At 38.9% G+C, this 14,741-nt stretch overlaps 1 protein-coding gene across 1 annotated transcript in view; it reads right to left on the bottom strand.

The window, feature by feature from the left end:
- Nucleotides 1-14,741, bottom strand: part of itga8 (integrin, alpha 8) — a 207,770-nt gene that overhangs the window by 154,718 nt on the left and 38,311 nt on the right. The window contains exons 8-10 of the mRNA XM_043690322.2: nt 1,987-2,031; nt 1,799-1,842; nt 494-550 (exon numbers count right to left, since the gene is read on the bottom strand). Of these exons, the coding sequence (XP_043546257.1) occupies nt 494-550; nt 1,799-1,842; nt 1,987-2,031 (146 nt within the window). The remainder of the gene's footprint in view (nt 1-493; nt 551-1,798; nt 1,843-1,986; nt 2,032-14,741) is intronic.

The following is a 14,741-nucleotide window of genomic DNA, read 5'->3' as shown; positions in this document are numbered from 1 at the left end:
TTGATGTTGGATAGCAATAAATTCTCTGGAGAGGCTTTAGAAGAATTTGTGTCTCTTGTGGGCAAAACAAGCACTATCAAAGTCAAATGCAAACCTACCTCAAAGTATGGAAACTCCGTACGATGTGACACAATGATAGCATATTACACATATGTTTTTGAAATAATAATATTGTTTCCAAAGTCAAAGACAAAATAAAGGATGAAACCACAACAATGCAAGGAAACCTGGACATAGGAGACTAACCTCTGGTCAAGTTCAATGTGAGTGAGAAAGCCTACTTTTTTCACTAATGTTTTGAACAGCTTTAGTTCCTAATGTGTATTATTCTAACTTCTGTTACTGGGTCAAGATTTCAGCAGTGATTTTGTTGTTTTTACTGCTATTAACTTTACCTGAACTTGCAGAATATTTGATATCCTTATTTTGTAAAAAAAATGGTTTATTTAGCTTTTTAGGCTTCTTAAAATGATCAAATATAACAAAATCCTACCTGTTCACCAGTAAAATTCAAGATGAATGTCATATCTGTTGCATTTATGATGGCAACCTATGAAAACAAAAGTATGTTTACATCTGCTTTGATTCCTGACAACACAATCAGATGATGAATGAAATGCTGATGAAAAAGATATGAACCATCAGTTTTAAAAGTATTCAGTCTAATATGGCAGATCACCTCATTGCTATTTGTGCCAGTGGCTACTTTGGAGTCATACTACTCTTAGTATCCAATACTGCAGTGGATTTGACCAAGAGAAAAGGGGCTTGAGACCAAATGACATCATGAGCCTCAATTTTCAATGTCTGCCCAAAACAGGAGCAGATTTGGTAGATTGCATGCTAACTGTCTGAAGCAATCTCAGGAGGCTCCTACCACTTTCACATGCCACCCTTGGAATATGACAGCTGAGCCTCAGGTATCACATAGATGTTCCATTGGAGCTCACCTCCTGAGGAAGGGTGAGAAGTCCGATGATTCCCATGTGGAACCAACTGTCCTTGAAGGGAGGGAAACAATTCTGGGGGAGTTTGAACGTGAGCCACCAGCCTGGAATCAGGAACAACATTTCTTCCTCTGATCCCACAAAAGAGCAAAATGATGTAGGACAATTTGAAGTGCATTGCTTACAACACTCAAGATGTGTCGGATTTAATTTGCATATTTGAAAAGTTGTTACCCATAAAATGGAGGTGTGCTGTTTCAACATTTATTTGGAAGGAATCCATTTTTCAGTGCGTCACTGAAAATTATCTCCATTTTATCCTATTTTTCACAGAATCACAGAACTCTCATGGCACTGAATAAAGCTGTCCAACCAGTCATGTCTTCATCAGCTCTTCAAATGAGCATCATTACCTAATATCACTCTTCTGCTTTATCCCTACATCCTTGCACACCATATCTATTCAAATAAGCATTCAATACAAACTTTGAAATTATCCCCAGCACACCAATCCCTGATCATCTATGAATATCAGGAAAAGCAAGGGTCCCAATGCAGACCCCTTGGGAACTCAACGACAAATCTTGCTTCAGCCCAAAAGAGATCCATTGACCATTACCCTCTGTTTCCTAACCTGCAGCCAATTTTGTATCCACATTGATACTGTTGCTGAGGAAAAAATAGTGGTGTAGTGCAATTGTGTGACTTTCAGAAATGGAAGAAATGAAATGAAATATAATATTTCAAAAACACATGCTTGTTTAGGATAGGATGAGAGAAAGACATGAAGACAAAACAAACAGCAAAATCCATTTGAAAATAAGACTAAAGAAAATAAGGTTATTACATACATATCCAAATGCTTCAGCACCTCTTGGAATTCCAGCAACAAATTCTAATCCAAGATAAAAGACAGGAAAACTAAGTAATTTTACTAGGTTAGGTAGAGATTAAAATACTCTGTTTTAAAGAGGAGGAAATGTCTAATAAATACATAATAAATGAGCACATGTTTTTGCTGATCAATTAAGCTGCTTACCTTGTTGAGAGTCTCCTGTGAATTCCCCCACAGCAACTGAGTATCCTATTGAGAAAATTAAGTACCAACATATGGTCAACTTGTAGTAAATACTGCATCAAAAACACATTTTTCACATGGAAACATAAATGCCCCAAATTACTGAGAGATGCAATTCTAGCAGTTCCACTAACCAGTTTGTTTCACAACTAGCAGGATAATCTGCAGGAATGCCCTCTATTAACAACCTGGGGGTTAGTATTCACCAGAAACTGAATTAGACTACCCATATAAATACAGTGGCTACAAAAACACGTCAGAGGCTAGGAATCTCACCTTCTGACTTTTCAAAGTCAGCGCACAAGTCAGGAACATGCTGCATTACACCTCACTTGCTTTGAAAAGGGCAGCTCCAACAACAGTCAAGAAGCTGACACTATTCAGGACAAAGTGACATGCTCGAGTGGTACCCAGACACATTCACTCCCTGCACCCCTGACGCTTAGTAGCAGCAGTGTGCACCATCTATAAGATGCACTGTAGAAATTCACCAAAGCTCCTTAGATAACACTTTCCAAAATGACAATCACTACCATCTAGGAGGATAACAGCAGCGGCTACATGGGAACACCACAAACTAAAAGTTCCCATCCAAGCCACTCACTACTCTTACATGGAAATATATCTTTATTCCTTCAGTGTTGCTGGGTCAATATCCTGGAAGTCCCACTCTAATGACATTGGGGGTCTACCTATAACACGTGGACCGCAGTAGTTCAACAAGACAGATCAATGCACCTTCTCAAGGGCAACTAGGGATGGGCAATAAATGCCAGCCAGTCAATGATGCCCACACCCCATAGGTGAATGAAAAGCATTTGGGAGATCACACCTATGTGCAATTACCAATGGTAACCCTCAACATTTTAAGCACATTCCAGACATTCATCAGCTCCTACAGACTGCTGCCTGCAAGGGAGTGGTTCCTGCATGCATGTTTTGGTTGGACAACAGTTCCAAACAAACAAGACCCCCGAGAAATTACCAGTGGAGTTCCAGGCACTAAAGTATCTGGGTTCCAGCCAATTTCCCCAAATGCCAAAGAATTTTGGCCAGAGCTATGACATAAGTCCACCGAAAGGCAGACATGTTTGTTTCAGCATGCATGCTTTAATATTCTGAAAAGCAATTGATTTTACATTTACTATTTTCATTGAGCATTTTTTAAAACAAAGTCCTTTTATTTACTTTTTGTTTCACTTCAGCTCCAGAGCCACGAGTTACTTTTTGAACTTATAACATTGGCAACTCTTTTCCCTGCCTGCCTTTTTTCTTTATTTACCTTTCTCCCTTCAAACCCAAGAAGTAATTAAATGTTTTTCACTTACATTCTTTTACTAGAGAGAAACAGATTTTTATGAAAAATGTATCATTCAGCATCTACTGTATTCTTAAAATCTCTAATAAAATGATACACCAAATGTGTGTGTTTTGGAAGGCCATGTATTGTAAACTATATTTATTTCCAGAAATCTTAATCTACACAGCATGACAGATCTATTTTGTGCAATGTGTAAATTTAGTAGTTTGAGTAAATAACATAATGTAATGTTTGTGCTCCAATCTGTTAACTTTCCCCTATATAAAATTGTCCTTTTCTATTTAATAAGCATGAGAAGATAAATGTCTAGACAAGTTGATAAACCTTCAGATTAAAACCCTGCTTCAGTAGATTTAATTAGAAACTTTGAGCTATGGCTTCTTCTGTTAAGTAAAAACTGATAATCCTTGTATTGTAGATTTTAATGACTGGCAATCCAGATGATCTGTGAAATCAATTTTGTCTGTGCAATTTTAATAAAAATTAAAGAAACCCAGCCAAATGCACTTGTACCTTGTATAGCTTTTAAATCTATTTTTAAAAAATGCCCTACAAACACCAGAAACAATGAACATTTTGTTATGCTAACCGATAAATAAATTCCACCGTAGGAACTCTATGAATGCATAAAATCTGAAATAAAAATGTAAATACAGGAAATACAGAACAGACCAAGCAGCATCTATAGAGAGGGAGTTTATACAGATTATAACTTTGCAGAATCCACAAAGGATTAAGTGACTGCCCTTTTCAGTATGAGAGGAGGCCAGATACACAAGGAATTGAGGCAAGGCTCTGAATCCAGATCGAAACAATTTATGTTGTAAAAAAAAGTTTCTTTGTGTTGACTCTGATTCTTTTACCACTCACCTTCAATCTCTGTCCTTTCGGTTTCTATCTCTTCTGGCACTGGAATCTGTTTCCCTTCACTTACTCAAATCAATACGACTTTGGATTTCAAACATTTTAAGCAAATTGCATCTTAAGCTTCTTTGTTCTAAGGAAAACAACCCCAGCTCTGAATGCAAATTAAATCACCCTAACCAATGGGGGCATTCTAATCAATCTGTTCCGCACTCTGACCAAGGCCTCTACACCTTTCTCTCAATGTACAGTCCTGAACGGAGCACAATACCAGAGAAAAGGCTTAGGTGGTATTTCATAAGTGTTCAGATAACTTGCTGGCTTCTACACGCTATTAATTGAGCCATGGACGTAGATGCTTTTTTAAAAAAAAGCCTTCTCTTTTCAGTGCCTTGGTGTGACCATACTTGGAGTAATGTCCACTGTTCTGGCCCGTTTATCTCGGAAATGATATACATGCCATTGAGGGAATGCAGCAAAAGTTCACCAACTGATTCCTGGGATGGCACGTTTGTCATATGAAATGAGGTTGGGTTGTATGGGTCTCTATTCACAGGAATGTAGAAGAATGAGAGGAAGCTCACTGAAACATGTAACATTTTGACATGACTAGACAGACTGCACACAAGATGTTAACCATAACCAGAGAGGGTATAGAAAATTGTGTCATTATTTCGGGCCATTTTGGACTGAGGTGAGGAGAAATTTCTTCACTCAGCGATTGTGAACTGGTGAAATGTATTTATTTATAAAGGTTGTGGAGGTGAAGTCACTGAATATATTGAAGTAAGGAATAGATTTTTATAAATTAAAGGTGTCACAGAATCTCTCCACTGTGGAATCAGGCCATTCAGCCCAACTGACCCTCCAAAGAGCATCCCACTGAGACCTAATCTCCCTACCCTATCACTCTGAATTTCCCATGGCTAACCAACTTAGCCTGCACCTTCCTGGACACAATGGGCAATTTAGCATGGCCAATCCACCTAACCTGCACATCTTTGGACTGTGGGATGAAATCAGAGCACCTGGAAGAAACTAATGCAGACACACAGAGAATGTGCAAACTCCACACAGATAGTGGCCCAAGCTAGATTTAAATCTAGGCCCCTGGTGCTGTGAGGTAGCAGTGCTAACCACTGAGCCACTGTGCCATGTCAAGGGCTATGGGTTGGAGTATGGTATTGAGAAGGAGGATGAGCCATGTTAACAGTAGAATAAATGCCTTGGGCCAAATTGTCTACCTCAGTTCCTATTTTCTGTGTTTCAAATTATCTTGTCACCTTTAAATATTTGTACATATATACCTCCATATCAATGTGTATAACTGCTTCATGACTCCTCCTTTAAAATTATACCATTTAGTTCAACTTATCTTTCCTCACTTTTCTTACCAATATATATCACTTCACATTTTCCTGTATTAAATCTCATCTTTCACGTGTCTGCCCATTCCAAGCATTTGCCAATGTCTCTGTAGCCTGTTACTATTTTCCTAGCTGTTCACATTTCCAGGTTTTGGATCATCTGTAAATTTCAAACCAATATTCTGCACACCCAGGTCCTGGTCCTTAATTTATATAAAAACAAGTGATGCTAATACTAATTCAAGGGAACATTGATGTTTATTTCCTACCAATCTGAAAAACAATCTCCACAGCTCTCTGCTTTCTGTCCTTCTGACAATCTTGAATCCATGCTTCCAATGCCACCTTACTTGCATGAGTTTTAAGTTTCCTTACATTTTGTGGCACTTTGACAATAACAATTGAAAGCCCATATACACAAAGCCAAATGCAATACCTTGTCAAATCCTTTCCACTAATTCAAAGAATCAAGTAAGTCAATGGAATCTGCGCTGACTTTCATTTATTAGTTCATGAATTTCCAAATTCCAATTCATTTTGACCTGGATTGTTATTTTACAAGTTTCTTCATTGCTGACTGACCTGTAGTTGCTGGGTTTAGTCTTCTCCCCCTTTCCAAACAGGACTGGCATTTTTCAACCTTTCAACCCTCTGCCACCATTCCTGTATTTGAGGAGAGTTGAAAGAACCCAGCTAGAGCTTCTGCAATCTCAGCTCTTACATCTGCACACAGGTTGAGACAGATGAGGAGGGATAGCTTACCTTTGTCACAGTCAAATTGGATGTTATTTGTGATTATGACTCACTTTACCTAAACTACTGTTGGGTTTGCTCTCATCTGCCGAAACTGCTCACTCTTTCAGGATTATCCTCTATTGCAAAGTAACTCCCACTTTCCTTTCTCAACTGCAAATTGTCTTCTTAAGCCTCCCCTCCCTGTCGCTTGCACACCTGTGTCCACTTGTGTCCACTTGCAGCTCATTTTGTCCACCACATGTACCTCCTGTTCCCTTGACTTACTTCCTTTTATTTTGTTGGCCATCCAATTTATCTTCCTGGACCCCAAGCCAGCTGATTTTACTTACAGTTCTCTCTCTTCAGTACTGTTGGGATTACTCCTCTCCTGAAGGAATAAAGTCTTGATTTATCCTCAATCCTTGCAAACTACTGCTACATCTCCTTTCCTTCCAAAGTCACTAAGTGTGTCTTCCCATCTGAAGCGCATGCCCTGATGTTCCTGATGTTCCATGTTTGTGGCTCAGACTGAGGCTGAACGAGGCTGTCTGCAAGTTTGGGGTCATATTTAACACTGAAAAGAGCTTCTAACCACATATCCCTACCACCACCAAATAGCTTTTTCCACCATCATCATATTGCCAGTGTCCATCCTTGCCTCAAATTATCTGCTGCTGGATCATCATCCCACATTATTATCTTTACAATTGATTTATCCAACACATTCATGATTGGCATCAGACCTTCTATAAACTCAAGATCAGTGAAATCTCTTTGCCCAAGTCTTAGCTCACACAAAGTCTTGTTCATCCAACACCACCTCCTTCCACAGCTGAGTATTTCCAGTTCATCTTTTTTATTTAACAAGTTTCCAATTGCATCATAGCTTGTATTTTTGATGATAGATTATTCCTCACAATCAAACTGAAAGTAGAATGCAAAGTAATAGCATAGACTTCTGGTTGTTTGTGTTAAGCATTTCTAAGCATCTGGAAATTATAGAGAGGTCCATATGTGTAATCACTGTCTATACTTGGTAACACTGATGTAAATGACCTTCTGACACCATAGAAGCAGACACAATGTTTCAGGACATAAAAGTAAATGATTTTGGCATTATACACTATTTGGACGCTAACAGTGTATTAATCCTTCCTGTTGAAATAGATACACTCTCCAGCATTTGAGATTCTAATTACAATATTACATAATTGATTTCCTCCTGACCTTTTGGAAGCTGCCTTACAGCTGTATAGTAATAATTCTTATTTACTCTTGGAAACTTTCTACAAATGCATCTATGTCACACAAAATGACTGACAATTCTTAGGTCCAAGAGGATTACCAAGACATACATTAGATCAGGCAAAATCAATGGTGAAAGTAGAGTTGTTAATTATCCAATCTGGAGTTTACAGATTACCTCTCAATGAATTATTTGGCAATTTGACAGCAATAGTTCTACAACAAAAATGTAAATAGTGTTTTCCACCTATTTCTGTGAATTGAGTTGGTGGAACTATTAGTGTTTGGGGAAAAGATGTCATCACGAATCAAGCAAATGTTACATTCAATCCTGTTTTCATCCCGTACTCCATTGATTATGATGGAACTGGCATTAAAGGTAGCAATTCTGAATGGAAAACATGACCTTGATAACATCCATGACACAGAACAGGCCCTCATGTAAGTGGAAGGGCACAGTTCTGTTCAAGGCTGTAATGAGGTCCAGGGCTGAGTAACCCAGACAGAAACTAAACTGCTTAGTGAGAGATTATTACTGTGTTGATATTTTCAATCAACCTGTTCAGACATGTTCTGACACACTTCAGTAACAGGCAGGACTTGAACCAAGGTCTTCTAGTCCTGATGTAGGAACAGCTTGGGTTCGGGGGCATAATTATTTCTGCAGTACAAGTCTCAAGTACTGCAATTGGGACTGTGTAAGGACTCATAACCTTGCTTTACCAGCTGATGAGGCTCTCAGAATGGAAACTGTAGATGGAAGAATCTCATCAAGATTAGATATCACCCATGTTACCTCAAAAGCTTATCCTTATTATCAAAGCTGTAAAAATATATTAGCACATTAGTAAACTTTAAAATATCAAGATGTAATCCAAACTTACTCCTTAACATTGTGATCAGAGGACAACTTTACTAAATTTACAGGCAAGAGAAAATGTCCAAGTGACTTATTGGTATCGATATATTCCTGCAGAAACTAAATACATTGCACATGTTCAAACTGCCTACTCTAAAAGCAGCTAAAAGCATCAAAGTATTAGGTGTAAATATTAAGTCCAAGTCAGGAAGTGCCATGCCTCACAGTTGGCAGCTTCCTCCTCCTATTCGGTGGTGTCGATGCCTCCATGCTTCAGATCTACTCTGAACATATTCTTATATCTTTTAACTTTGACCAACATTTGAACGTTGCCCAAGAGGAAGCTGGAAGAAGAGAACTTGCTGATGGAGGCAGTTATCAGGCATCTGGGTACAATGGCCCTACCATTGGAGTTGGTTTTTCAGGAGCAGGGCTTTAATGCATAATTCAATGGACAAATGCACTCATTTGAAACAAATGGTTCTTTAACTTAGTAAATGTCATCGAATATCTTAGTTAGGAAACTGAAAATTCGAATTACTTCGCATTTTTTTGCAGAATGCATCTTGTAGGAACCTATGACAGGACACCATTCAGATTTACCTTAAAAATTCTTTTAAAACTTCAGCTAGTATTGCGGCAGTAAACTAGGGCCAATAAGTAGGGGATGTTTTGCAAGTTCCAACAGGAAATGATTGCAGCACAGTTTTCCATAGAATTCATGATCCACATAAGAATTAGAACACATTTAGATAATTAATTACTTTTTGGTTTAGTTTACTTTACTTTACTTTAGAACAAGATAAAGTGAATTATGGATTTTACATGATGAGTCTACCCAAGTACCACTGAGCTCCTCGAATGGTTCAGCTGGGAATAATGGGGAGCTATTGAGAATACAAGTAATAAGACCCAGTTCCTGAGCTCAGGGCATTTGGGCTCTGCTGAGTTCGCTGATCTGAGCCATACAATGGACAATCTTTCTGGTTATCATCTTGTTGACTACATGAGTGTGCATGCACTAAAGTATACAGAGTAGGCAAGCACGGCATTATTCAGTCTGCAACATTGAATTGGCGTTTTATGAGCTCAATGCTCCAGTTACTGTCACCTGTTAAGTTGCAGCCAAACACAGACTCAGCATCAGAGGACTTCTGATGGCCATAGAAGATCAAGTTATAGAAGATCTGGATGCAGGTTGCTCTACTTCAGAATGAAAAAGAGCAGTCTTGGTTCGCTGCCTGACAGAAGCAGTTGCAACAGGGCATTAATGGTTTGTTTTCCGTGGAAGGATGAATGGTATCTTCTTGACAGGCAAATGAAGCTTTGTGCTCCATGGAGACAATGCCATTCTCTCAGGACATCTCCTAGTAATCTAATAAAAGGTCAGATTGGTGACTGCAGACACTCTGTGACACACTTTGCCTAATGCAATCTACAGCCAAAACTGCAGCTATCTGAGCTTGCACATCTACAATATAAACTTCCACTCAAAGAAAACAAGGAAGAATAAATAGAATTTAATAACATATAAATGCTATTGGCTGACATGTGCAGGCTTGGTAATATATCAAAATTCTTAATTCTATTTAACACTTTCTAATCAACATGTTCAGATATATTACTATACATCCCTGTAGCAGGTGGGACTTGATCCTCAAGTCTCCCAGCTCAAAGTTAGCGAAACTGCCACTGTGTCACAAGGCCCCAAATTCTTGCTATTTTATAGTTTAGCAGATCTGGTTCCAGTCTTCCACAATAACCTAACAGTTTCCACCACTGAACAATCAAACTGTATAAGTTAGTTCCTGGACTAGTAAACTAGTAACAATGGCCTCAACAGAGCACTTCATTCACATTTCCAGTTAATTCTGTCATGAAAACACTGAGCATGGAGCATTGACTCAACTTAGGTGCACTTTGGTGTCAGCAAATAAAGTTCATATTTATTTTTCTCCATGTCTAAATTTGAAGTATTTTGAGATTGATAGTAATAAGCATCAACATAACTAACTCGTTTAACTCAACACCATTAATCCATGTCAACTCGCAATGAATGGAATGGTCTAGATCAATATTTTAAAAAGGCATTTAGATGGAGCATTGAAGAGGCTGGGAATAGAATCACAGAGATGTACACACAAAAACAGACCCTTCGGTCCAACTCGTCCATGCTGACCAAATATCCCACGTGTAGGCATGTGGAATTAGTCTGGAATGGTATCATGGTCCGAAGAGACATGGTGGGCTGAAAGACCTGTTCCTGTGCTGAACTGTTCTATGTAATTAAACAAGCAACAGCTGTGCCAGCTTAATTTCAACTTTGCTGTGTAAATGAAAAATCTTGTGGCTTTAATGTATTGTTAATTTAGTACAGATCATTTTAATGTGAAGTTTTGATTTACATCTTGAACAGATTGGTTAGGAATATTTCAGGAAGTTTCACAAAGCGAATAATAAAATGATTTTGTTCATATTATTTATGGTACAATCAGAATGTAGGATCTATTTAAACTTTCTGTTAAAATCAATTTCCTCCAAACTGAAACTTTACAACTGGAGATTAGCAGTTCCATTTGTTTCTTTTCTTAAAAGATAATGATTAAAGGAAATATATTTTATACTTCACATTTTGCCCTTTAGAAAATATCTAACATCCAGCATCAGACACAGGAACATTAAACGATTATGGAATTATAGGAGGAAAATAAACTGTATAGAGCCATCGTTTCACAATACAAAATAGTTACTAGTAATGAATAAATTTTATTTAGCTTGATTATTTATGACTATTAGGATCTCTAGGTACTCATAATATTTATGAATTACCTTGATAAAAGTAGAGGATAACGGACAAAAGAAAGACACCTGGTCCTTGAATGACAGTGCTAAAAGATGTGTATGGACGTGAAATCTCAAGGGCAATAAGAAAAAAACAAATGTTGGCCTGAATAGCAACACCCATATACCCAAGAAAGAGTAAACTAAAATAATGAAAAAGGAGTACTTAGAGTACAGGCTGCATATTATTGAAGAGCGAAAGATTCTTTAGCCTCAGTTATGAAGACTTTCTCTAGGGCAGCACGGTGGCTCAGTGGTTAGCACTGTTGCCTCACAGCGCCTCGGACCTGGGTTCAATTCCACCCTCGGTCTGTGTGGAGTTTGCACATTCTCCCCGTGTCTGTGTGGGTTTCCTCCGGGTGCTCTGGTTTCCTCCCACAGTTCAAAGATGTGTGGGTCAGGTGAATTGGCCATGCTAAATTGCCCATAGTGTTAGGTGCATTAGTCACAGGGAAAATGGGTCTCGGTGGGTTACTCTTCGGAGGGTCAGTGTGGACTTATTGGGCTGAAGGGCCTGTTTCCTTACTGTAAGGAATCTAATCTAATTAAAAGCTCAAAACAGAAATGGTCACAGAAACAGGATGCATAGTGCAAGATCCTCAAAGCATATATTCAAAGGAAAATATTGATTTTAGTAAAAGCACCTTTAGTAAGAAGGATTAAAATTACCACATAGTATTCTGCCTAGTTGGTGCCAGATTGAAGGATATTTCAAACAGAATTAAAAAGATGTTAGGAAGGAGGTGGAGAATTTAGTCTTGGGATCCATGGTAGAACGAACAATATAGTGGAAGAATAGGCAAATGACCTGTCTCAGCGAATACCAGGACCTAGAAGCTAAATTAAATAATAAGATCTCAAAAGGTTCTAATCTTTGAATTATTACATGAGCAATTTATAACTTGGCAGATTAGAGAGTTAAACATCTGGGTAAAGGAGGAGATGAGGAGTTTGATTCCTTTTCACATTGAGACACGATATAAGGTTCTCTCGTAGTGATAGCATCCGTACGTCTGACCCAGAGGCCTGGCTAAACATCCTATCTGCTCCAGAAGTACATCATAATCTATCTGGATAGGCTGATTAAAATTATCCACAAGGCATGCTTGGTGGAATTCCACGCTAAATGGTTAAAGACTGGGGTGACATTAGAAAGGATAAATAGACTAAAGTGAAGTTTATACCAGTAAATGGGTAGAAAGGAGAAATTGGGTGAAAGAGGTAGTCTATGTAACAGTTTGAAAACAAAAAACATGGATGAGTGCAAAGTAAAAATCATGCATTGTGCTTTAGGTATGATAGATAGAAGGAAAAGATCTGAAGTAATTAAACCAAGAGACAGAAATATGAAATTTGCGGTGAAACACTTACAAAGAAAGGACAGGTTCGGGCATGTAGCCCAAATAAACATTCTTTATACAAACTCAGATAATATCAGGAACAAATTGAATGAGTTGCAGATGCAGTTCAACATGAGGGGTGACATGGTAGCTATTACTGAGGCAGGGTTGCTTAAGAATCAAGATTGGGAACGGGATATACCAGGTTATAAGATCACAAATAAAAGCAAATGCTGCAGATGATGGAATTCTGAAACAAAACAGAAAATGCTGTAGAAACTCGGCATATAATTCAGTGACTTAGAGTCATAGAGATGTACAGCATGGCAACAGACCCTTTGGTCCAACCCGTCCATGCCGACCAGATATCCCAACCCAATCTAGTCCCACCTGCCAGCACCCGGTCCATATTCCTTCAAACCCTTCCTATTCATATACCCATCCAAATGCCTCTTAAAAATTGCAATTGTACTAGCCTCCACCACTTCGTCTGGCAGCTCATTCCATACACGTACCACCCTCTGTGTGAAAAGGTTGCCCCTTAGGTCTCTTTTATATCTTTCCCCTCTCACCCTAAACCTATGCCCTCTAGTTCTGGACTCCCCAACCCCAGGGAAAAGACTTTGCCTATTTACCCTATGCATGCCCCTCATAATTTTGTAAACCTCTATAAGGTCACCCCTCAGCCTCCGTTGCTCCAGAGAAAACAGTCCCAGCCTGTTCAGCCTCTCCCTACAGCTCAGATCCTCCAACCCTGGCAACATCCTTATAAATCTTTTCTGAACCCTTTCAAGTTTCACAACATCTTTCCCATAGGAACGAGACCAGAATTGCACGCAATATTCCAACAGTGGCCTAACCAATGTCCTATACAGCTGCAACATGACCTCCCTCTTCAAAACGGTTTTGCTCTCATCAAGTACTGTCAGATCTGCTCGGTGTTTCCAGCAGTTTCTGTTTTTACTTCATATATAATGTCTACCAGAAAAGTGAAGAAAACACTGTAGAGTAGGAGGAGAAGACATAGGATAACCCAGCCTAGGCATTCAAAATAACAACGGCAAAAAACAGGATGTCGACACTGAAAAGGTCTCCATTCTAAGATCTTGCAGTTAGTGATAGAATTGGGAATGCTAGCTTACTGACTCATACCTTATACACAAAGTTCCAGACAAAACCATCACCATTCCTGGGTATATCAGTATGACCATAAGATGTAGAAGCAGAAGGGTGCGATTCAGCCCACCGAATCATCTCCAGCATTCAGTTAGTTCATAGCTGATTCAATAATCCCCAACTCCATTTTCCGCCTCAGGTCTTTGGGTAAATGTCCTCCAAGGTGGACTTCAGGATACACAGCAATGCAGAGTTGCCAAACAGAGGCTGATAGCCAAGTTCGGTACTCATAAAGATGGCTTCAACTGGGATTCTGGGTTCATGTCACACTACAGGCGACCCCACTACGTTACACACACTCTCACACACTCTCTCTACCTCTCTCTCACACACTCTCTCTACCTCTCTCTCTCTCACACACACATACACACACACAAATAGCTATATCTACAGGGCGAATTTGTATTTGCAGATGCATTCTACTTTGTCCAAAAAACATGCTATCTATAAACAGTTAATCAATATGGCATTTTAGAAATTCTTACTTTGGAAAAAAAAGTCTGACAGATACAAACAGACTTGCAACATAGCCTTACACCTAAAATACACTTTATGACCAGAGTGTTACCTTTATTCTGATAAAACCTGAAGTTTTCTTGTGGCAGTGACTTCAAAATAATTCTGGGAATTACATATTAATCAATCAAAACCTGCACCTCCATTCTAACTGATTAAGACTGCTTCCTACCAAAGTGCAAAACGTCACATTTGCCCACGTTATATTCCCTCTGCCAAATCTTTGCACTTGCGCTTAACTTGTCTAAATCCCTCTGCAGACTCTGTCATTCTCACCACTGCCCTTTTCACCTATTTTGAGGTAATCCACAAACTTGGCAATAGGACATTCATTTTCCTTATTGAGTCATTAAAATATACTTTAAATGAGTGTGATCCTTGCATTGATCTCTGGGGCAGTCCACTAGCCACAGGCTGCTATCCTGAAAATATCCATTTATCCCAACTCTCTG

The sequence above is a fragment of the Chiloscyllium plagiosum genome, unplaced genomic scaffold (assembly GCF_037043375.1).
Source record: "Chiloscyllium plagiosum isolate Xiang-an unplaced genomic scaffold, Cpla_swu_hap1 HiC_scaffold_5, whole genome shotgun sequence".
In the NCBI taxonomy this organism is placed as follows: Eukaryota; Metazoa; Chordata; class Chondrichthyes; order Orectolobiformes; family Hemiscylliidae; genus Chiloscyllium; species Chiloscyllium plagiosum.
The sequence above is the reverse complement of the archived record's forward strand: the minus strand, read 5'-3'. Positions and strand labels throughout refer to the sequence as shown.